Below are 24,489 nucleotides of genomic sequence, written 5' to 3'. Positions count from 1 at the left end.
ACCTTGTATTCAGCACTTTACTTCAGCCTGCCGAAGGCTGAACTTCCTTCAACCCCTTTGAGCCCTCATCTGAGGTCCATAGTTCCTTAGCTGGTATTGCTGAGGCTGTAGCACATCCTCACTCACCCCTGCCAGGGCCTCAGCTCATCACACTGCTCATTTAGCTATGAGCTTGATGTGCAGTCCAGGGTGACACTCAGAGAAAACAGAGCCTTCTCTTCTTGGTGGAGTATAATATTTAAGCTAAGGCCTATGCTTTAAGATTTGGGACTCAATTTTGCCCTTTCGATCTGTCTGTATCAATACCTGAAAGCAGTTTTTCTTGAACTCATTTTACTTTGATTTTGAGATCCGCTTTTGATGCTTCTTATTTAATAAGGCACAGGCACAGGCCTACATTCATTATTTAGACTAGAACTGATTTTGCACTTGATGTTCAGAAAAAACTGGCACGCTTGTTCAGGGTAATTGCATAGAATGAAATGAATGCAATTTATGTAAAGGATTATTGAAGGAATAAAAAACTTCCAAGGTAAGCCTGTTAAATCATTCATTTAGTAACTGACTGACATTTGCACAGATCTGGATCCTGCGCTTTGCCAGATTTTAAAGCAAAGCAAAGAAGCAATTATTTAAAAGTGGTGGTGAAAAACAGTATTGTAAGAAATCCTGGAAGGTGGATCTATTTTAAGTGATTATTCTCTCTTAAATAATGTAATTCACAGACTATGGAACTAGGCCCAGGGAATCATCTCTCAGCCTGTCTTCACCTGGCAACCTTAGGCATTCCAGCATTAGAAGATAAGTGCAACGCCAATGACACTAACCACTTCTTTTTGAATGATTATCTCTTATTCTTTTAAACATTTATATTTCATTTTATCATTAAAGTTTTTGCTATGCACGCACTACACAGGTGCAGTTAGGCTTAAAGTCTAAGTCTAGGATTCTAGCTCCTTGAGAAATACTTGTTTCTCTTTTTTTCTCTCTTTTTATTTTTTTTAATTGAGACGGCATCTCCCTCTGCCGCCCAGACTGGAGTGCAGTGGTGCATCTTGGCTCACTGCAACCTCTGCCACCCAGGCTCAAACGATTCTCCTGCCTCAGCCTCCCGAGTAGCTGGGACTACAGGCGCGAGCCACCACATCCAGCTAATTTTTTTGTATTTTTAGTGGAGACGGGGTTTTACCATGTCTGCCAGGCTGGTCTCGAACTCCTGACCTCAGGTAATCTGCCCACCTCAGCCTCCCAAAGTGCTGGGATTACAGGTGTGAGCCACTGAGCCCTGCCACTTGTTTCTCTTTTACATTTCCACTTAATATCTAAACCCATCTGATGCAAAAGACAAAACAACAACAACAAAAAACAACAAAAAACTGATGTGAAGAAATTGTAAATCTATATCATTTCCTCTGCTCTACACATAAAAAGTCTAAAATTGATGAAGAGGTAAATGCAACATTTTCATCGGTTAATCATTCTCTAGACTTAATAAAAACATTTCTGGCAATCAGAAAAGGGGAAAAATCTTTAATTGATTTCTCAGGTAATTTTTTTCCAGATTGTACATAAAGTGTTCTTATGTTCTCTATTTGGATGTTTCAGGAGACATACAAATGAAATACAGTACATAGACAAATGAAATGCTAATAAGAAGTAGGATGATATTAAAATATCCTTACTTTGCCTGTATGGAACAAAGGCAGTCTACTCCATCGGGGAATCAAAGCAAATGTGAATAAGAGGTTTCCACCTTGCAAAACTGTGAGCTTCATTTGCCCTGGAGAGAACTACTAGGCAAGGCTTCACATGACAGTGCCTGCAGGGATGTCCATGGGGCTGTGAAGCAGGTGTATTGTATAGAACATGCAGCTGCAATGAAGGCGTGGAGCTCAGGAGAAGCAGCCACTGACAATGCCCCTCCTGGCTGCAGGGTCTTCTGTGCAGCCTCCCATGGATCAATATACCAGTTAGTTAAAACACACATCAGTATTTTCTGTCCTTTAGCAACGATGATGATATTTGCCACCAGCGAGTGTGATCTGTGAAGCGATTTTAAAATGCAGTCCTGGGATTCTGCTGTATTGAAACACCTTTGATTTCCTATTTGAATACTTCCAAGCTTTGTAATTATGCCATCATGTGCTCATGATCATAAGAAATTACTTTTAAACTAAATATTCTCCAGTATCCCTTTTCATATATATTTTCACCTCATATACATAGTTTGGGATAAAATAGTGTAAAGAGTATAGGAAAATGCAACAAATTAAAGGGTAGGACATTAAATAAAACACCAATTTACCTTGTTCTTCAAAGTTTTTAAGGTTCTAAAATTTATTGGTATTTTAAGCCAGTGGTCCCCAACCTTTCTGGTACCAGGGACCAGTTTCATGGAAGACAATTTTTTCACGGACTCGGGGTAGCGGGATGGGGGTGGGGGATGGTTTCGGCATGAAGCTATTCAACCTCAGATCATGAGGCATTAGATTCATCAGGCATTAGATTCTCATAAGGAATGCACAACCTAGATCCCTCGCATGTGCAGGTCACAACTGGGTTCGCACTCCCATGAGACTCTAATGCCGCTGCTGACCTGACGGGAGGCAGAGCTCAGGCAGTAATGCAAGCTCTGGGGAGCAGCTGTAAATACAGATGAAGCTGTGCTCACTCACCCACCGCTCACCCCCTGCTGTGTGGCCTGGTTCCTAACCAGTGCCATGGACTGGTACTGGTCTGTGGCCTGGGGGTGGGGACCCCTGTTTTAAGCAGTTTAAGAATTATTCTTTTTCAGAATATCTATCTCTACTGGGATAAGATCATGTTTCTTTACTGAGAGCACACAGTAGGTGCTCAATAAATGCTTGTTGCAAGAATGAATGACCGGCCGGGCGCAGTGGCTCAAGCCTGTAATCCCAGCACTTTGGGAGGCTGAGGCAGGCGGATCACGAGGTCAGGAGATCGAGACCATCCTGGCCAACATGGTGAAACCCTGTCTCTGCTAAAAATACAAAAAAAATTGGCTGGGCGTGGTGGCACACGCCTGTAGTCCCAGCTACTCAGGAGGCTGAGGCAGGAGAATCGCTTGAACCCAGGAGGCGGAGGTTGCAGTGAGCCGAGATTGTGCCAACGCACTCCAGCCTGGCGACAGAGTGAGACTCTGTCTCAAAAAAAAAAAAAAAAAAAAGAATGACAATATGTTCCTATTTTTTACCATAATAGGTAAAATCTATAAGTAGTGTTATTTTTGCCTGCGACATTTATGTAACAAAACAAAGTTCAGTTTTAGAACTGATTTAAAGTAATACTATAAGAATGGAACATTTAAAGGTTGAAACATAAAGGATTAAACAAAAGTCTAAGGTCTCCCCATGAGTTTCTAAATATAGCATGCTTAACCAGGAAAATGAACACGAATATTTGTAAATAAATTTCAGATGAAAGGAAATTTTCAATATAAGCTGTGTAAGTTTAAATTAACATAAAGAAAACACAATTGTTTGTAAAAACAATTATACACATTGAGAGAAATGATAACTCTCTCTAAATTTGCATTCTCAATACTGTCTGTGCAAAGTTGCTTGTAGTGTCCTCAAATGGATGTCTGTGGCCAGGCTCACAGAGAACATCCCCTTAAATGGTACATATTGAGGCAAGGCGGCCAGCTGTCTCCTTTAACTAGATGGAGTCTGGCCAGGTCACGGCTGTGCTTTCAAACAACTGGTCTGGATATGTGAGACCTGCAGAACAGGCAGCAGCAGCTGGAAGGCATCCTGTATGTACGTTGTACTGTTGCAGCCCTGTGAGAGGAGAAAAATGAGGTTGAAGGGTTATTTTCATAGTTCAACCTTGACAATACTTCCAATTGGATAATGTTCCCACTCTTCAACCCACCCCCCAATACTGGATTATATTTATCTTGCAATATTGGTGCTTAAAGCAAGTGTAAACACATGCTTTTGGATGGGGCATGTCCAGCTCTCAATTATCTATACTAACAGAGAGAATAATTCACTTAAAATGAGGCAAATCATTTTCATGGAATTTTTTTTTTTTTTTTTTTTTTGAGACAGAGTCTTGCTCTGATGTCAAGCTGGAGTGCAGAGGCACGATCTTGGCTCACTGCAACTTCCGCCTCCCAGGTTCAAGCGATTCCCCTGCTTCAGCCTCTCGAGTAGCTGGGACTACGGGCGTGCACCACCACGCCCAGCTAATTTGTTTGTATTTTAGTAGAGACAGGGTTTCACCGTGTTGGCCAGGATGGTCTTGATCTTCTGACTTCGTGTCTGCCCACCTCGGCCTCCCAAAGTGCTGGGATTACAGGCGTGAGCCACTTCTATGGACTTTTAAGATCCATCAGTGTGTGTACTTTCTTGGCCCAGGGTATGTCCTGTCTTATCTATCTCTTTCCCAGATCAACCCTACTGCCCTGAAATAACACAAAAACACTGTATGAAGGAGCTCAGTTTGTCCCACCCTACAGATAGATAAGCAAGAATGGTCAACATAAAGCTAACTGGAGATACTATTGGGCAGTTATTCATGGCAAACTTGAACACTGTTATCCTCCTATGCATGGTACTTTATGTTTGGTTGGGATAGCTGAAATTATTATTCCTGTTTTGTGGTGCACTAACACACAGTATTGAATGGAGAGGCCATTTAAAGGTTAGGGTAACTAAAACATGTGAAAACATCTACTGGGGAAATGGAAAAAACATTTGACCTCATATTTCTCATACCTGACATGGTAAGTTAATTTTATGCCTTCTGGGTGGCCAGGGGAGAGATTTTTCTTGTACCACATTCTGCCTCTGACTGCCAGGGTTTTCTCTTAGCTATGTCTGTTCCTCGAAGACCTGCCCCTATAGCTCCTATTCCTTCTGGCTGATGCCATCCCACTGTGTGGCCGCATCCTAAACAATAATATTCAGTGCCATCACTTAGTTATTTCTGTACCTTTGTCGTTTTCCTTAACAGTAAGGCACAAGTCCCCAAAACAATGATATAAATATATAGGTAGCTGATATGGTTTGGCTGTGTCACCACCCAAATCTCATCTTGAATTTTAAGTCCCACAATTTCCACATGTTGTGGGAGGGACCTGATGGGAAGTAATTGAATCATGGGGGCAGGTCTTTCCCGTGCTATTCTCGTGATAGTGAGTAAGTCTCATGAGATCTGATGGTTTTATAACGGGGAGTTTCTCTGCACAAGCTCTCTTCTCTTGTCTGCAGCCATGTGAGACGTGCCTTTCACCTACCACCATGACTGTGAGGCCTCCCCAGCCACGTGGAACTGTGAGTCCATTAAATTTCTTTCTTTTGTAAATTGCCGTCTCGGGTATGTCTTTATCAGCAGTGTGAAATTGGACTAATACAGTAGCCCTCCTGAACTTTTGTAATTTCCAAATTTTGCAATGGACAGCCACTTCAGAAAGCAAAATCCTATGATATATGCATTGCCCATGTTCAAACTTAGCTTGTTAACACCTTGTGCCTTCAGCTGGGTGCCCCGTGGCTGTTACTTATAGTTTAGCCCCTAACAGAAGATTTTCCTCTACCAATCTTCTACCTTTCCTCTACAGGTAGAGCACAGTGCCTATGATTCAAGAATGAGAATTCTTCCTGGACCTCTTCTCTCTTGGGCTACCATTTCTGGCAAAGACACAGCAGTGTTGGTTGGGGCAGCTTTATATCAACACGACTGATGCTGCAAAGTCCTAGTGAGTGGGCAGGCCACAGAGTGAGAAGTCACACAGGATGGTGTCTCTTGTCATTGACTGGGCATAGGCTAAACATTCTCCTTGTCATTGTTGCCAGCTTGGACATTAGACCCAGCTAAACCAAAGGTTATTCTAAATAGAAGGAAATGCCCATTTTTATGAAAATCACCGATGAGCAATAACCCCTCATTGCAGCCAATAATCATAGTGTTAAATCTAGTGTCAAATTTGGCAGCAGAAATCTGCTTCTGCTGGAGGAAACAGTGACAGAAATAACGTGCAAGCTTAGCATTTCTTTTTATAATCAGGAATTCTTGAAAATTAGATATTGTTGCTTCATCAGAGGGTTTACAGCTGGTTGAGCTACACAAATTTACTCAAAAAAGACCTGATGATGAGATTCAGAATTGCAATAACATTTGCTGTGGGGGAAGAAAGGCAAAAAAGAAAAAAAAAAAGTAGTTCTAACATTTACTTTGATTCAGAAGCACTTTCTCTCCAGAGGCCACTTACCTCTAACAATACACTACTGATCATGGGGTTAAGGACCTCGGCCTTCTTGTTGCTCTGTGGAATCAGAAGTATGAAATTGACAGATTAGGTCCTCATACTACAAGGCTTGCCACGTAAAACGTAATACACTAGCTTTATTGAGGGATCTCTTGCAGAGGAAGAGGAGGGGAAGCAGAATGCTTCCTACAGACCAGGCTTCATACCCGCTGCTGCACCTTTTTAGTCTCATTTAATTGCAATGGAAATCCTAGGAGGTAGGCAGGTATCATGATAACCCCAATTTAAAGAGGAGAGAATAGGGATCAGAAAGGTTGAGTAACTTGTTTAAGGTCACATAGCTAGAAATTGAAACCGAGACCTTTTTCACTATGTAAATTTTGTAGCAGGTCTGGGATAAGAGTGAAGTGAGGGAGGTTGAGTTGTGTAGGCAGAGTGGATGCTGTCTTTACTTAAAATTTTGATATTTTGATGATCATAATATTTTGGCACTTTTATTTTAAAATATATTTCATCAAAATATCTATCTAGATTCCTGAGGTTTTTTTCTGTTTCTTTTTTGGGCCCTCTTCCATTTTGCAGATGAGTTAAGTCCCTCACTCACCTAACCTAGTCTAAGCCCTGGTCTACTCCTTTTTTTTTTTCTTTCTTCTTTTAAATGCAAACATAGGAACTTGGTTATACGGCATCTTCTAGAAGAGCAGCAAAATTAAGACATTCTTAAATATAACTTGAAAACAGGTCTGCAGATCCACATTTGAGAAATGCAGATATACATAAAGCAGAGAGTACAGTGCCTGGTATAAAGCAGGGGCTCAAAAAATGAAAGGCAGGCCAGGTGTGGTGGCTCAAGCTTGCAGTCCCAGCACTTTCAGAGGCCGAGGTGAGTGGATCACCTGAGGTCAGGAGTTTGAGACCAGCCCGGCCAACATGGCGAAACCCTGTGTCCACTAAAAATACAAAAAAATTAGCTGGGCATGGTGGTAGGTGCCTGTAATCCCAGCTACTCAGGAGGCTGAGGCAGGAGAATTGCTTAAACCTAGGAGGCAGTGGTTGCAGTGAGCCGAGATGGCACCATTGCACTCCAACCTGGGTGACAGAGTGAGACTCCATCTAACAAAAAAAAAAAAAAAATGAAAGTGAAAGGCAGAGTTGGTATCATTATCTTTGCTTATGCTATCGGTCTATCAATCAATAGTCTTCTCTGTCTAAGAGTTCAATCTACTCTTAGACCATAAACCATTAAAGGGATTGGAGAGAGAGAGGATGCAATCTTAATAAGTCAGCTTCTCTTATAGTACCTGGAAGAGTTCAGAGTAAACAAAAATACATAAATTAAATATATCTTCCCAGAGCAGCCCACTTTCATTGACATTACTCTACTGAGGGTGAAGTAATGTCTTCCTGGGGAAATCATGATGGAGCCTTGGGAGAAACCTCTTTAAAAACCCAGTCATTTTAGTAAGTAACCAGAAAATCCATTATGGTATTTGCTTTCATGTTTATTTGATTATCAATAAACCTCTAAAATATAATCAAATAAGATGACACTGGTTTTCAGAATCAATGAGGTGTGCAAGCAATTTAAATAGAGTCTAGAGAGCAATACACACTCGTTAACTTCAAGTTATGAATAATGGCTGCTTTAGAGAACAGAAACCCTGACTTGATGTAAATGATTCATCACAGCACAAGATCAGAGGTATTGTTGTGGTGAGATGGCCTTTCTAAATTCTATTTTAGATTCAGGTTTTTCTTCCCCATAATGATAACCTGTGTGGTCCCGATTTTGTTCATGCAAACACTTGTATGTGTGTGTGTGTACATATAAATATATATGAAAGTTCAAGTGCACAGCCATCTGCCACAGCCTTGCTACATAAAATATGGGCCATGGATCAGGAACATTGTCATCACCTGACTGCTTACTAGAAATACAGAATCTCAGCCTCATCCCAGACCTACTGAATAAGAATCTTCATTTTAACAACATCTCCAGTTGATCCATGTGCACCTTAAGTTTGAGAAGCACTGTTCTGGGATACAATATGCAGAGGGAATGGAAAGCAATACCATGAATACTAGTAGGTAAATTAATATTTAACACATATTATGCAAAATATAATACAAACATGCACACAGACATTCACACTCTCAAGCCTAAACAAACACAGAGAACCAAAGAGTTGGTGTCTATCTGATGTATCTGGTGGAAAACCAACTGGGAATTAGGAGATCTACTGAGAGGCTTGAGTGAATCAATTCACCCCTCTAGGCCTCAGTTTCCTCACCTAGTAAACTATGAAAAGGGTGACAAGAGGGTGCAATAGAGCCTTAGGAACCGGTGTCACCAAGGCTATTCCATCTTGATTAAGACCTCGCACCTCTCTGCAAGCCTAGTGTTTATATCAAAGTCCATGGATATCAGGTAACTTGGACCACACGAGGGTGCAAATGCATTTTGTCCAGCCTATCCTATCAATGAGCTTCCACCTCCCTTGTCATTCTGCTTGTATACAGTGAAGCTCTATTGCTGAAGGCCTGAAATTAGACAAACATAAAAGGTGTTGTTTTACAAAATAGGAGAAGCAGGTCAGATTTCTTGACAGCAGAATGAATAGGTGGTGCGTAGCTCACCCCTTATTCAGAGTCACTGACAGAAGTGTGGGAGACAGGTGTCTTTTTGGGTGACAGCCAGGTCCATGGTCATTTCTCATCTTTTTAGAAATGCTCTTGGCCTGAGCAGAAGGAGGGGGCATGCCCCAGAAGCCAGGCAGGTCTGCAGGTTTGCACAATGAGACACTGTCCCCAATTGCTGCTGAGTGACGCCAAGGTGGACATGTGACCCATGCTGATGAGCTATTCAAACCTTTTTACCCAGGAACCAGGAATTTGAATGGAAAGACACAGGGTTAGGAACTGCTGTCACTGAGTCACATTAATAGCAGCACATTAGAGAAAGTATGTGTAGGTCGGGCGCGGTGGCTCACACCTGTAATCCCAGCATTTTGGGAGGCTGAGGCAGGTGGAGCACCTGAGGTCAGGAGTTTGAGACCAGCCTGGCCAACATGGTGAAACCCTGTCTGTACTAAAAATACAAAAAAATTAGCTGGGAGTGGTGGCCCACACCTGTAATCCCAGCTACTCAGGAAGCTGAGGCATGAGAATCACTTGAACTTGGGAGGCAGAGGCTGCAGTGAGCCAAGATCGCGCCACTGCACTCCAGCCTGGGCGACAGAGCGAGACACGGTTTCAAAAAATAAAAAAAGAGTGTGCCTGAGCTCTGGTGCTGGGTCCCCACAGCGGTTCATTTCCCCCACTGCCTTTCATAAAGCCTCCTTTCCGTCTAAATTTTTTAGAATGTGTTTCTGTTGCTTCCTGGTATGGTTTGAATTGTGTCCCCTGCAAAAAGACATATTGAAGTCCTAACCCCCAGCACCTCAGACTGCGACCTTATTTGGAGATAGGGTTGTTGCTGGTGTGGTAAGTTAGGATGAGGTCATATTGGTCATGCGCTAACCAAATAGGCCTGGTGTCCTTATAAGCAGAGGGAAATCTGGACACAGACATGCATGGAGGGAAGGTGATGTGGAGACACAGGGAGAAAGCAGCCATGTCAAGACACAGAGAGAGACTGGAGTTTTGCAGCCACAAGCCAAGGAACACCTGGGGCTACCAGAAGCTGGAAGAAGCAAGAAAGAATCCTAGAGGCTTTGGAGAGATCAAGGCCCTGATACCACCGTGCTTTCAGACGTCTAGCCTCCAGAACCACGAGAAAATAACCCAGTTTATGGTACTTTGTTAGAGCAGCCCTAGGAAACTAATATACTTGAAACCAAGAAAACAACCTAATTAGAATAGGAAGTAAACCTGCTGTTTCTCATGGAGAACATCATTAGACTTTGCATCCAGTGTTTTAAAGGGAAAAAACAGGAAGCTGAAAGGGAATATTTTCCACTTTTCTCTGCGCCTACTAAGGTGAAGCTATATAACATGACTGATTTCCAAAGAAAATAACCAGAGGCCACACCTCCAAGTGAATGCTGAGCCTTTCAGACTTGTTACCCTGATAATAGAAACACTTGAGCCAATCAGTAACATTTTTTTCTTTTGGTTAAAGTCAAGTGCCACAATGAAGCAAAGAAAACTCTTATCTCTGCCAGGCACAGTGGCTCATGCCTGTAATCCAGCAGTTTGGGAGGCCGAGGCCGGTGGATCACTAGGTCAGGAGTTTAAGACCAGCCTGGCCAACATGGTGAAACCCCGTCTCTACTAAAAATACATAAGTTAGCTGGGCGTGGTGGCGTGTGCCTGTAATCCCAGCTACTTTGGAGGCTGAGGCAGGAGAATCGCTTCAACCCAGGAGGTGGAGGCTGCGGTGAGCCAATACTGTGCCACTGCACTCCAGGCTGGGCGACAGGGCGAGACTCAGTCTCAAAAAAAAAAAAAAAAAAAAAAGGAAAACTCTTATCTTGCATGGCTTATAAAGTAGGCTCTGAGGGCAACAGTGAATGAGAATATTCAAAATTAATAATTTTACCAGAGATTCTGAATTACATACGTCACAGATATTAAGTAATAAAAGGAACCTTCATCTGACACTTTAAAAAAAACAAACAGGCCAGGCGCGGTGGCTCACGCCTGTAATCCCAGCACTTTGCAGGGCCGAGGTGGGCGGATCACGAGGTCAGGAGATCGAAACCATCCTGGCTAACACGGTGAAACCCTGTCTCTACTAAAAATATTAAAAAATTAGCCGGGTGTGGTGGTGGGCGCCTGTAGTCCCAGCTACTTGGGAGGCTGAGGCAGGAGAATGGCGTGAGCCTGGGAGGCGGAGCTTGCAGTGAGCCGAGATCGCGCCACTGCACGCCAGTCTGGGCACCAGAGCAAAACTCCGTCTCAAAAACAAAACAAAACAAAACAAAAATCGAACAAACAAACAAACAAAAACAAAGAAAATAAGGTCCACAGAGGTTTGAAAACTCACTCACCCAACATCTTGCAAGACTGAGATGGCAGATTCAAGGCTAGAACCCAGTCAGGAGAGTCCTAAGCTGCCTGTCCTTAGAGAAGTTACTCTTGGCCTGACTTCAGCTTACATCATGGCATAGCTTCAGTTTTATGGAGCTACTAAAGAAGGCGCTGCATCTCCACATTTCCTCACAGACATACTTCCCTTAAAAAAGGTGAAAAAAATTCAAGACTGTAATCTTACCCCAACAGTGGTTAAAGAATTCGTAAACTTCTTTGATAAGGAGGCCACTTCATTGCACATTGCAGTAGTTAATCTGAAAGAAGAAAAAAAAAAAAGGCTTGGATGTTTTCAATAAGGTAAAATAATTTAACTGTCATGACCATTTCTGATACTAATTCACTATGACATTTAAAAGAATGCCACACACGCTTGAAGATGCTCTACAGAAATGTGCAGTCAGGCGGTTTTCCTTAATCATCTTCCATGATTCGCAATCACAGTTTAATCTAATCCTGGTTTTCTTTCCATGCTTAATTAAAGAATAATCATCCAACTCACTTGACCTCTTTTAGAATCAAAACCATGTGCAGGAAAATACCAGGCTTGAGCTCCACATGTGTAGAGCTTATACACTCTGGCCAGATGGCTGGTTTCCAGCTTTTTGGTCATTTCCAAATAATCATGAACATTCACCGAGGCACTATGTTAAGCACTTTTGTGTGTCTAATATTTAATCCTCAGGGTGACCTTATGGGTTATATTATTATTTCCATTTTATACAGATGGAAAATCGGACATTTAAGAAAGTTAGGTGGCCGGGGAACAGTGGCTCACGCCTGTAATCTCAGCTGTGGGAGGCCGAGGTGGGTGGATCACTGGAGGTCAGGAGTTCAAGACCAGCCTGACCAACATAGTGAAACCCTGTCTTTACCAAAAATACCGAAAAATTAGCTGGGCGTGGTGGCAGGCGCCTATAATCTCAGCTACTTGGGAGGCTGAGGCAGGAGAATCACTTGAAGCCAGGAGGTGGAGGTTGCAGTGAGCTGAGATCATGCCATTGCATTCCAGCCTGGGCAACAAGAGCAAAACTCCATCTCAAAAAAAAAAAAAAAAAGTAAGAAAGTTAGGCAACCTGTTTAGGACATGCAGGAGAGGAGGGATTCAAACTCAGGTGTCTCTGGATAGTTTGATTATGTTTTTATTATATGCTTCAAAATAAAGATCCTGTAGAATACGTAGAATATGTTTTTAATACTGATATAAAAATTCCAAGTTTATGCTGGCATTCCACTTCTAGAACTTTATCCCAAGAAAACAATGCAAGATACACACAAATATTTAACAAAAAACGGCATTTATCCTAACACTATGGATGATGACAAAAACTGAAAACAATCTGATTACCTAATAATGTAGGTAATGTCTGATATTTTTCTATCAGTGCATACAGCACTCATGAATAGTGATTAAAATGCTATGGGAATGATAACCCCAAGTTAAGAATCTTATATGTTAAAATATCTAGTAAAGTCAGTAGAGGTAAGTTTTGCTTTGATAAAAGAGGCCTTATCTAATATATATAGGTTTTATGAGCTATATCCACCCATCCATCCACCCACCCACCCATCCATCCAAAACTTTTCTGCAGAAAGGGCCAAGAGTAAAGCCAGGAGATATCCCAGAGCCATTCAGTCTATGTTCTTGGGCAGGTGGGTGGGGAGGCACTTATTGTACAGGCAAATCAGGGACTGGGTGCAGCTTGGTAAGGTCAGGACAATCAGGGCTAGGAATCAGAAAGGAGCAAAGAGTAAGGTCACTATCCATACCTAGCGGCTTCTGAACTTTGGCCCTCTTCTTTCCAATTCGTACTGCAAAGATAAACCAGTACCTACAGATTGTCCTCAGCATTTTCAGCTTCCCTGACTTTGTCCTTTCCTCTTCCTTCTAAATGTTTAGGCAAGTGCATATTCTTTCTAGGAATATTAAGGTGGGGATTCTGTGGTTCTTATAATAACTTTGATTTTTATATTCTTAGATATGGAAATCTAGACTAGATGACGGACCTTTACAAGTGAGGAAAAATGCTGCCAGTACAAAGACACTAATGCTGACTTTTTGGAAGATCTTTCCACTAAAAACTTACTCCCCAACCGACAATGTCAAAGCAGTAATAAGCAAAGACTAGTTAGCTAGCAAATTGAGTGTGCTGAGACCTGTGTGTGTCCGTCACTGGATATTTTCAGGGGCTCTATTTTGGCTCCTGTGTCTGTCTAATAACACGAGGGTACTTAGGCCTATGTTAATTTTCCACATCACAGTATACAGTCATGTGCATAAAAGTTAAAGGCTTATTTTTCAGCTCCATACCAACTATTTTCATGAATGCTCCATATCAACTGTTTTCATGTATATTCACTAGATTCCATATTCATATATGTTACACATATATTTTAATTTTACTTAATAAACTAATGATAATAGCTATTATTTATTGAAGAACATGATATAGGACAACACATACGTGCACACATACAACCCACAGTGAACTGGTTAATATTAGTGACCATCATCACTGGAGTTCGGAACATGGAGACCTGGTATAAGTCCCCAGGAGCAGTGGAGTGTATTTGCCTATTTTGTGAATCTAGCTAGAAGTTACATTAAAGCGTCCTTTCTCTATTCATGTATATGTTGAAAATGTAATTACCCTCAAAAGGTTTTACTTCTAAGACTTTGATCTATTAAATAAGTACTTTCATGCCTCATGCAATGATTTAGTGTGTTTTCCCTTAAATCTCTTCATAAATAATTCCTAGAATGGCTAGTTAAGTCTTCTTCTTGCTAACAAAATGCACTTGCTAAAGAAATCCTTATTTCTGGCTAGGCGTGGTGGCTCACGACTGTAATCCCAGCACTTTGGGAGGCCGAGGCAGGCAGATCACAAGGTCAAGAGATGGAGACCATCCTGGCCAACATGGTGAAAATCGTCTCTACTAAAAATACAAAAATTAGCTGGATGTGGTGGTGTGCACCTGTAATCCCAGCTACTCGGGAGGCTGAGGCAGGAGAATCGCTTGAACCTGGGAGGCGGAGGTTGCAGTGAGTTGAGATCGTGACACTGTACTCCAACCTGGTGACAGAGCGAGACTCTGTCTCAAAAAAAAAAAAAAAAAAAAAATCCTTATTTCTTAAGATGACCGTAGAACAATGGAATTGGTTGACTTGAAATTTGAATCTTTGGCCAGGTATGGTGGCTCATGCCTGTAATCGTAGCACTTTAGGAGGCTGAGGCAGGAGGATTGCTTGAGCTCAGGAGTTTGAGACCAGCCTGGGCAAGCAGCCAGGCCTGGTCTCTGCAATTAATTAAAAAATTAGCTGGATGTGGTGGCACGCACCTGTGGTCCCAACTCCAGGGGAGACTGAGGCAGGAGGGTCACGTGAGCCCAGGAGTTTGGGGCTGCAGTGAGTCATGATCATGCCATTGCACTCCAGTCTGGGTGACAGAGTGAGATCCCATCTCAACAAAACAAAAAACAAAAACAAACAAAAAGAAATCTGAATCTTCTAGTGGCTTAGAGGGTGTGCGTGTGTATGTGTGTATCTGAATGGTATCTATATATAAAACTTGGAAAATAAGAATTAAAGTAACATTTATTTACTTTATTAGAACTTTTGCTTGGTCCTGAGCTGGTTTTTCCTCTTCTTGTCCATGAAGAATTAATTCTGCTACTTTATGAAGCTGCTCAATACAGCGCGCTGTTACCTCCGCCAGACTTTCAATGGACAACATGTATACTTCCTGAAATGAATAGACACAAGCAAGAAATTTTTTACTGAGCAGATGCTTTTTTAAAAAAATGCTGTGACATTAGAAGTGATATAATTCTTTCAAAAATACCCCAAATATAACACGAAATAGTTAACCTGACGATTACAAGCATATCTAAGCCTTTAAGTGTAATGTTGCCAGGAAGGGCTGTAAGGCCCCCAGGGATGTGGCAAGTCTGTTCACAGCTGCATCCCCAGTGCTTACAGCAATGCTGGGTACAAAACAGGCAGGTGCTAAAGAAGGTGTGTGGAAGGCCGGCTGAATGAACAGAGCTCAATGGATATTTTTCCTTACAGTGATCTAATCACTGCAACCTCCACCTCCCAGGTTTAAGCAATTCTCATACCTCAGCCTCCCAAGTAGCTGAGAGTACAGGCACATGCCACCATGCCCTGCTAATTATTATTATTATTATTTTGTATTTTTATTAGAGACAGGGTTTCACCATGTTGGCCAGGCTGGTCTCAAACTCCTGACCTCAGGTGATCCACCTGCCTTGGCCTCCCAAAGTGCTGGGATTACAGGCATGAGTCACCGTGCCCAGCCACAAAGTTACTTTCTTTAAAATTAAAACTCAGTGTAAGATGAAGTTACTACAAACTCCTTTATTGAACATAGGCAGGATATAAATTATGCAGACATAAATTTATTAAATTACAGAATAAAAGCTATGGCAGTGAATTTTTTTAAAGGCTTCAATTACCTCATTAGTTATGGGGCACAAAGACATTTTATAGTAACACATTTGCATATAAAATGAAATTCTACTGTAAAGGTAAATCAACTATGTTCCTAAAGATTTTTGTCCCTTTAAATTATAATTGTAAAGCTATGGAGAAAAGTGACAAAATCTGTGTTGAACAATGAATTATCTTGGCATAGAGAAATTTCAGTGTTTATTGCATTCCTACTTATATTTCTATAATATGGAACAAATGAAAAAGAAATGGCCTCTCCTCAATTAAAATTAAGCTGCTAATAAAATGAACACACTCTTATTACCTTGTAGGTGGACAATCTAGAATGAATTTACCTCTATGGTCTTAGTTTTCTTTTCCTCCTTTTTGTCTTCTTGAGGGTCTTGAGATTTCTCTTCCTTTTCTTCCTTCTTTGTTTCTTCTTCGGACACTTTTGCCACATCTACTGACACCACGGTTTGATCCTCTTCCACCCAGTCATGAGCCCTCTTCATGGCCTGCAGAGGTCCCCAACCAAACAACCCTTTTATGGTGCAAATATGGAAACTAAGTCATTCCAACCCCAAGACTAGAATCAAGTGTCTCTAAGCCTTCAAGAATGGATCTCTGTATGTTTGGAGGATGACGGGGCAATTTTTCAACCCCCTAAAAAGATAACCTTGTTGTTGCTTTCTGGTAAATATAAAGTAGAAAAGAGGGACAGAACAGAAGGTATGGAAAGAACAATGCAGGCCTGAGGACTCTTTAAAAAGCATTTAAAAATGATATTCAGATAAGAATAAAAATGACAGTCACACTGAAAAATCTATAGTATATTTTTCACTTTTCATGACCATCTATAAAAGAATAATAGTATTTTTAAAAATATGTGTTAGAAATTGAGCCATGGGGCCGCGGCTACAGCAAATGTCCTCATCTGATATATCTCAGGAAGCTCTTCATGTTTCGTGAACCTAATAATGTATCATGCTGGGAAGGTGAAGAAGGGCTCTGCGTTTCTTGATTCATGACAGGTCTTCCACCCTCAAGGGGGAGAAGAGAAGCGCTGCTGGAAAGGTCTGGTGCTGCTCTGTGTCTAGTTTAATTTCACATGAGTGCAGTTTATGCACTCTGTGCCCTGCAAAATCATGGCTAAATTAAACAATCAGAAACCTCATCCCCTGCCTATTATTCCCTGAATTTAGAACGAAGCGGCAGACTCACTCCAATTTTATCATTACAGTTTAAGCTGTTTGCTTAAGTAAAAGTTGTTTTGGGGCTTACACTAAACTTACTTCCCACCTTAAATCTTACACGCCAAAGTTAAAAATATCAGAGTGTTGAATGGTAAGTTAACAGCAAGAAGATCTGGGGAGAGAAAACCCAACAAAACTGCCTTCAGTGTGTCCTCTATTACAGACAAAGATTTAACCCTAAGCAAATAAGCCAGTGGAATCTCAGAGCCACCACATACCCCCTCTGAGCAGTGGCAGGTGCTGCACGGAGATGAATGAGGCGATTTCCCACTGTGTTCAAGTCACTGACCTGCCAGAATCAGTGACCCCTATCAGAGATAAAGAAATTACTCATCTCACCTCCTCATTCTGCCCTTTTCCTCACCCACCTGGATAAGTGAGTACCTATGTAAACCACTGCTTGTTAAAAAGAAGAAAGAAAGAGAGAGAGAGAAAATGGAAAAACATCACACAGTTTTAAGTAATTAATGATCATGGCCTCTAAAGAAACTTCACAGCAAGACCTTGTACTAACTTGCAAAACACACTGTGGTATTATTAGAGGAACCCAGATTGTTAAAGCTGGAATGGTCTTAGACATGACGTAGCCCCTGTGCTCCAGGTGGGAGGAACTGTGGGGTTTACCTGGCTGACGTGCCTCTCTCTACCTAATTCTGGCATGTTTCTTTAGAAGGGGGGCGGGGTGAAATTTGAAAAAAGCCTCTTGGTGATTCTGCACCCTTTTTCCCTGCCCTAACCTGATGATAACTACTGCTCCGACATAACATTCTATTTTGCCATGAAAAGGTAAGTGACTTATTCAAGGTTACAAGGTAATTACTAGTAAAATTACAACTAAAATGCAGATCTCATGACACAGTCTAGCATGTTCTCCACCACCACATTCCATTATGTTGCCTCCTCAAATCTTTTCGTTTTTTCCTTTTTTTAAAATTTGAGACAGAGTCTCACTCTGTCACCTAGGCTGGAGTGCTGTGGCACAATCTCAGCTCCCTGCAATCTTGGCCTCCTGGGTTCAAGCGATTCTGTTGCCTCAGTCTCCCGAGTAGCTGGGATTACAGGCATGCGCCACCACACTTGGCTAATTTTTGTATTTTAGTAGAGATGGAGTTTCACCACGTTGGCCAGGCTGGTCTCAAACTCCTGACCTCAGGTGATCCACCCGCCTCGGCCTCCCAAAGTGCTGGGATTATAGGCATGAACCACGCGCGCAGCCCCTCCTCAAATCTTAATTACTGACCTCAAACTCCTCTCCCGGCACTATGCCACATAAGATTTGGGGGTTTTCCATTTCAGGTGCATCTCTGGAACTTTACAACAGAGACTCTCCCCTGCACTTTTTTTTTAACCAGAAACTATAAATCAGACAGTGCTGACCTTATTGAGTTTGTCAGGTGTGGCCGCCACATGTAATTCAAAGAGAAGCTCTGTAAGCATGCGAGCAAATTCTTCTCCCTTTTCTTCTAAGCCTAGAAATAGAACACGACAGAAGAAGCGTGATTTATTTTTCATCCTTCAGGATGTGGCAGCTCCCCCAACATTACAGCCCGCAGCTGGGGTAGACTAAGTGGAGGTTGTAGCAGCCTGCCCGCCAGCTGCCGGGCAAAGATGAATGTCTTCCATTCGTGAGCATGGCAGTGAGGCAGCAGACGCATCCGGGTGCAGGACCGCTGAAGTCTTGCTGTTTGGCAGCTCCAGCAGGGACACCCCCAGGCCAACCCAAAGGCAACAAGAGGTCAGGGAGGGACCTCGATTGTCTTGTTCACAGCTATAGGTGGTCAGCAGCTATTTGCTGAAAGAAGGACTGGGATGAACAAAGGCATGACCTTTCTCAGGCCTAAGAGACCTGGGACAACATCATATTTATGACTTCGATATTGTTATGCTTAGCATTGCAACCCTAATGATACCCAGGTGCCCTTTTATGTCCACAGAGCCACAGTGCGGAATAAACCGAATTAGTCTCAACCATCTCTCTGGAGAAATTTCCCAAGGTTCCCTAGGATACCTGGCTGGTCCTACAATATTTCTTAATGATCTGTCTTCCTTTCACCCTGGAAGCTACTGAGGGACAGAGACAGTATTTCTTCTGCTCACTCTTGAATCCTAGAGCATCTAACACAATACCTCACATATCATAGATGCTAAAATGAATATTTACAGAATAATTTAATACATTGCCTAATATATAATGTGATATATTAATATATATAACAGATAGTATACATATTAAAATATTGAATATCATAAAATAAAAAAATTAGGATCATTGTGAGCAATAAAGAGATTGTTAAAGGTTACAATCTTATTTTTCTCTTTTAAAGTATCTGCAAGGCCATGCCATTTTTAACAGTTCTGAAAGGTGCCAAAGAATGGATTCCACATGGATTTATTACCAGTTTGGGGAGAATAAAAGCATCATTTATCTCACCTGACTACATGATCTCAGAACTCTCTAAGAAGAAAATACTGCGGCTTATGCCAGTGGGGGAAGGCAGAGCCTTGAAGAGGGGACTAAGCCATGTGAGAAACACTGCATCCAGCCCTTGTCTGGAGATGCTATTTTCTGTTTTATGGACAAAATGGTTGATCTGCAGCCCATGAAGATAGCCTGGTGTAGCTTGTAGGTATTTATTCAAAACATTTAGCTTAGATCCGCTTATTATTACCTATAACTCATCTATTCTCATGAGGGAAACAGATCAATAATCAAAACAGATAAGTAGTCCGGGCACGGTGGCTCACGCCTGTAATCCCAGCACTTTGGGAGGCCAAGGTGGATGGATCATGAGGTCAGGAGTTTGAGACCAGCCTGGCCAAGATGGTGAAACCCTGTCTCTACTAAAAATACAAAAATTAACCGGGCGTGGAGGCGGGCGCCTGTAATCCCAGCTACTCGGGAGGCTGAGGCAGGAGAATCACTTGAACCTGGGAGGCAGAGGTTGCAGTGAGTGGAGATCGTGCCACTGCACTCTAGCCTGGGTGACAGAGCAAGACTCTGTCTCAAAAAACAAAACAAAACAAAACAGGTAAGTAAATAACATCAACGTCAAGGGATACGTTTTATGGAGAAGTATAAACAGGACTAGCTGGGGTTTAGGAGTTTTAAACAGGAGGTGCTGTGGTCTGAATGCCCCTGTCCTCTCCAAATTAATATTTTGAAACCTAATACCAATGTGATGATAATAGGAGGTGAGGCTTTGGGGGTGTGATTAGATCATGAAGTGGGGAGCCCCCCATGAACAGGATTAGTGCCCTAAAAAAAGAGGCCCCAGGGAGCTAGCTGGTCCCTTCCACCATGTAAGGACACAGCTAGAAGACACCAGCTGTCAACCAGAGATCAGGAGCCCTCATTAGACACAGAATCTGCCAGCACTTTGAGCTTCGACTTTACAGTCTCCAAAGCTGTGAGAAATAGATTTCTGTTGTTTATAAGCCACATAGTCTATGGTATTTTGATATAGCAGCCTGAAGGGACTAAGACAGGAGGGAAGCTAACTAAGAAGGTGACATTTGAGTAATGTGCTAGAGGAGGAGAGCAATGAGCCAGCTACAAGATGTCAGGGGGAAGAGCCTTCCAGCTGCAGTGCAGCAAGAGTAGAGTCCAGGAGGGAGTATGCCTGGTTCATCCATGGGAGCAGCAAGGGCGTCAGCGTGGCTGCAGCAGAGTGAGGCAGGTGCGCGCAGGGAGGAGGCAGAGACGGCTGTCTTTGCTCATGATGAAGCCACAACAAGCAAATCATTTTAACCCAAAGAGGTAAGTGCTCTAAGGGGGCTTTTGCAGCATATAATCCAGTTCTCAGAGGGGTGTGAAGCTGGGTTCCTGGAGGAGGTGATGCCTGAACAGAGCCTTCAAGAAAGAGAATGCATTAATTACACAAAGGGAGAGCTGGAGGGCTAGACAGTCTCAGAGATAGAGAGACAGTCTCAGAGATAGATAGAGAGGGCCTGGCACAGTGGCTCCCGCCTGTAATCCTAGCACTTTAGGAGGCCGACGTGGTTGGATCACTTGAGGTCAGGAGATGGAGACCAGCCTGGCCAACGTGGTGAAACCCCATCTCTACTAAAGGTACAAAAATTTGCCAGGTGTGGTGGCACGTGCCTGTAATCCCAGCTACTTGGGAGACTGAGGCAGGAGAATCACTTGAACCCGGGAGGGCGGAGGTTGAAGTGAGCTGAGATTGCACCACTGTACTCCAGCCTGGCCAACAGAATGAGACTCTATCTGGAAAAAAAAAAAAAAAAAAGGGAGAGAGAGAGAGACAGAGCTAGAGAGCTAGATTGATTCCATCAGAAGCAGAGATTCTCTCTGATGGGCAGAAGTCTTGGTCTAGTCTTCCCCAGGGAGGGACAGTGAGAGGGGCTGGGCACACCTGGGCAGCATCGACAAGGTCTCTTCCCAAACTGCCTGCCCCTCACTCTGTATGAGGCAGTGTTGCAGAGCACAAAGAGTTCTGGGCTGGGACTTGGAAGGCATGGATTCTACCCAGCTCTTGCATCTGGTAGTTCTGTGGCCTGGGGCCAGTCACAGAGCTTCCTCAGCTTCCACTGCCTCCTCTGAAAATTGAGGACAATAAAACCCACTCATCTCCTCTTTACAGCTGTTATAAGGACCAAACACTGCAACAAACGTGAAAGTGTTTTGTAAACATGAAGTTTTATGTAAACAAATTATGTGCTACACTGATACAAACATAGGGAGATTAAAAGTATTTGGGAGGAATCAACACTAAATTAAGATACAAGCACTTTGTAGAGCTCCAGCTTTTAAAGGTGTATTAATTCTGTAAAACATACACCAGCAAGTTTTAGAAACTATTTTGGAAAAAAAAAAATCATAGAGAAAAATGGAGGTTGATAAAAACAGATGATAATAAATATCGCAACAAACAATACCTATTACTACAACTCTTGGTCTGTACACATGGCCGAGAAGATCTTCACCGAAGCAATAAAAATAGAAAATGGCCTTTTAAAATCTCTTCTCAGCCATGGTAAATCACATTAAGGGATCTATGGCAGTGTGATAAAATTACACTCTGCTGGAAAAACAAACATGCAAATCATTAGCTAACATTATTAAATGCAGAGGAGACCGATATTAAATTCATCTAAAAAATGATAGTTTATTACATTTTCTGAGAGTACCAAATAAATTATTTAGTTGTTAGAAGGCTTTTAGGAACGTAAGGCTTACAAGGAAAAAAATGGATGAAAATGCTCAGTTTTCTTCCAGAATTTTGCTCCTAGATTTTCTGCTGGATTGCTCCTGGATTTCCCCCACTGCAAAGATTCCTTAAGACAGCTTTTGCGTAATCCCTGAACCTTTCTGGAGTTGTGACACTCGATAATTGGACTGATTTAATGACAACGTCTATTCTTTTCTCCTAGTTCTTCATTAAGTTTCTGAAGGAATTTATTTATTAAATTAAGTTAATTAACATTAACAGTGTTTTGAAAATCTGGAGATGCCCTCTTGGGAAAATTGATGTATTATGGGAGATAACAGGGTTTTGTCAAATTAAGGCGAGGCAAACCTACCATTGCTAAAGCATGCTGTTCAGCACTTCAGGTTTTTCTATGTGTATATGTGAATGTGTATTTAAAGAAACTGAATTTACTGAAGGTCTACACTAAGACTAGAACACATCACTTACAGCAACATTTTCTATTTAAGTTGAAATTAAGTTTCCCCTCCAAGGAATAGCACCAGTTGGGGATGCAATATTTCTTTAGTTGCATTGGCAACAATATCTCCTTGATGTTGGGGGGAATCTGGGATTCTCTTTTTGTCCTTTCTAAATGACACCCTTAATAGGACCAAGGTCTACCTCAGACACCATGACTCTTGAAGAGAAATAGCTTGATTCTTTTTGGTGATTGCTAGTCTGGGAAAGGGGCATCTATTAGTTCATCCTGGGTCCACAAGGCGAGCTACATGACCTTTGACAGCTAGTGTTTTAGTTTCTTCATTAGAAAAACAAAGACAAGGCTGTCATCCTTTGTGACTCTGGGAGGAACATACTAATGTTCAAAAACATGATTCCCAACTGTCTCTGATACGGCCTCTTTCTATGCTTCAGTATAATTGATTCTTTTATTTTGACGCAATGAGCATAAATCTCATTAAGCTGAAGGCATGTAAGGTCAGTGTGTGGAGCTAAAGAGGGAAAGGGTGTCTAAATGACAGTTTCTGAATGCCTAGAATAATTTTGCCCTGAACATCAAGGCTCAAGCATTTGAGCTCTTGTGTCAGAGCTTTGATTAAAAGAATGTAACACATCTGGGCACAAAACACTGCCAGCGATTTAAGAATGCACATTCTCATTACTTTGCATGCCGGGTAATAACAACGAGCATAATAATACATGAAAGTTATACTTTATTGCACCTTTACTTTTTCCTGGCACTGTGCTAGCACTTTAAGTAATAAGCACAGCTAACATTTTCGAGCAGTTCTGTGTGCCAGGCACTGTAATACATGTTTTTAGATATATTATCTAATATGACCCCCTACAACAGCTCTTGAACCTGACATATATATCACTGTCTCCATTTTACAAGTGAAGATACTGCATTTCAGAAAGGGTATATAACTTGTTTAAGGCCATATAGCAAGAAAGTGGTGAAAATGTTTCAAATGGGACCCTTCCAAAGGTCCTAGGAGAAGCCAGACCTGTCTCTGAGGTTGTCTGACCTTTCAGCGTAACCTACACAAAACAACTGTGGGTCGGTGGTTATGACATCAGTAAGAAATCTCTCTTCAAGTACATAGCAAATGTTTTACTCTCTCCTGCTCCCAAATGGACAACCTAAAGGAATCATTAACCATGCCCAACCCAGAGAATAAGTTTTCCCCTCTTAAGGAAGCCTTGCTTCTCATAAAATAAGTTCTAATCTCCTTGGGGTCAAGTTATCATCTGGGTGGAAGATTATTGGGAAGTGTGGTTGCCAACCTGACGTAGCATGCCCTGGTGCACTGTCAGAAAATGGTACAGCCTTTGTCAGAACTGAACTTTTTAGGTAGAGCGTAGGACACCTGCAAATATACCCAAACTCTTACACCTATAAATTAAAAGGAATAAGAAAAATATACAAAAAAATTCAGGGAAAAATTTGCCCACCATCAACATTAATCACACTAAATAACTTTCACATGCAGATAAAAATTATAAGTGGCAGCATAGGCCGGGCAAGGTGGCTCATGCCTGTAATCCCAGCACTTTGGGAGGCCGAGGCAGGCGGATCATGAGGTCAAGAGACCGAGATCATCCTGGCCAACATAGTGAAACCCCGTCTCTACTAAAAATACAAAAATTAGCTGGGCATGGTGGCAAGCGCCTGTATCCCAGCTACTCAGGAGACTGAGGCAGGAGAATCACTTGAACCTGGGAGGTGGAGGTTGCAGTGAGCCGATATCATGCCACTGCACTCCAGCCTGGCAACAGAGCGAGACTCCATCTCAAAAAAAAAAAAAAAAAAAAAAAAAAGCGGCAGCATAAACTGTAGTCATCAGG

General features: G+C 42.1%; 1 protein-coding gene across 3 annotated transcripts in view; it reads right to left on the bottom strand.

Moving 5' to 3' along the window:
* Positions 1–1,515: 1,515 nt before the first annotated feature.
* Positions 1,516–24,489, bottom strand: part of FAM114A1 (family with sequence similarity 114 member A1) — a 78,134-nt gene continuing 55,160 nt past the window's right edge. For all 3 annotated transcript variants that reach the window (XM_019025883.4, XM_031010418.3, XM_031010419.3), the window contains 6 exons: positions 18,350–18,441; positions 16,073–16,234; positions 14,870–15,009; positions 11,451–11,523; positions 6,239–6,292; positions 1,516–3,800 (listed from right to left, as the gene is read on the bottom strand). In XM_019025883.4, the coding sequence (XP_018881428.2) occupies positions 3,699–3,800; positions 6,239–6,292; positions 11,451–11,523; positions 14,870–15,009; positions 16,073–16,234; positions 18,350–18,441 (623 nt within the window). In that variant the 3' untranslated portion in view covers positions 1,516–3,698. The remainder of the gene's footprint in view (positions 3,801–6,238; positions 6,293–11,450; positions 11,524–14,869; positions 15,010–16,072; positions 16,235–18,349; positions 18,442–24,489) is intronic.

Source organism: Gorilla gorilla, chromosome 3 (assembly GCF_029281585.2).
Source record: "Gorilla gorilla gorilla isolate KB3781 chromosome 3, NHGRI_mGorGor1-v2.1_pri, whole genome shotgun sequence".
In the NCBI taxonomy this organism is placed as follows: domain Eukaryota; kingdom Metazoa; phylum Chordata; class Mammalia; order Primates; family Hominidae; genus Gorilla; species Gorilla gorilla.
This window is presented reverse-complemented; position numbering and strand designations above follow the sequence as displayed.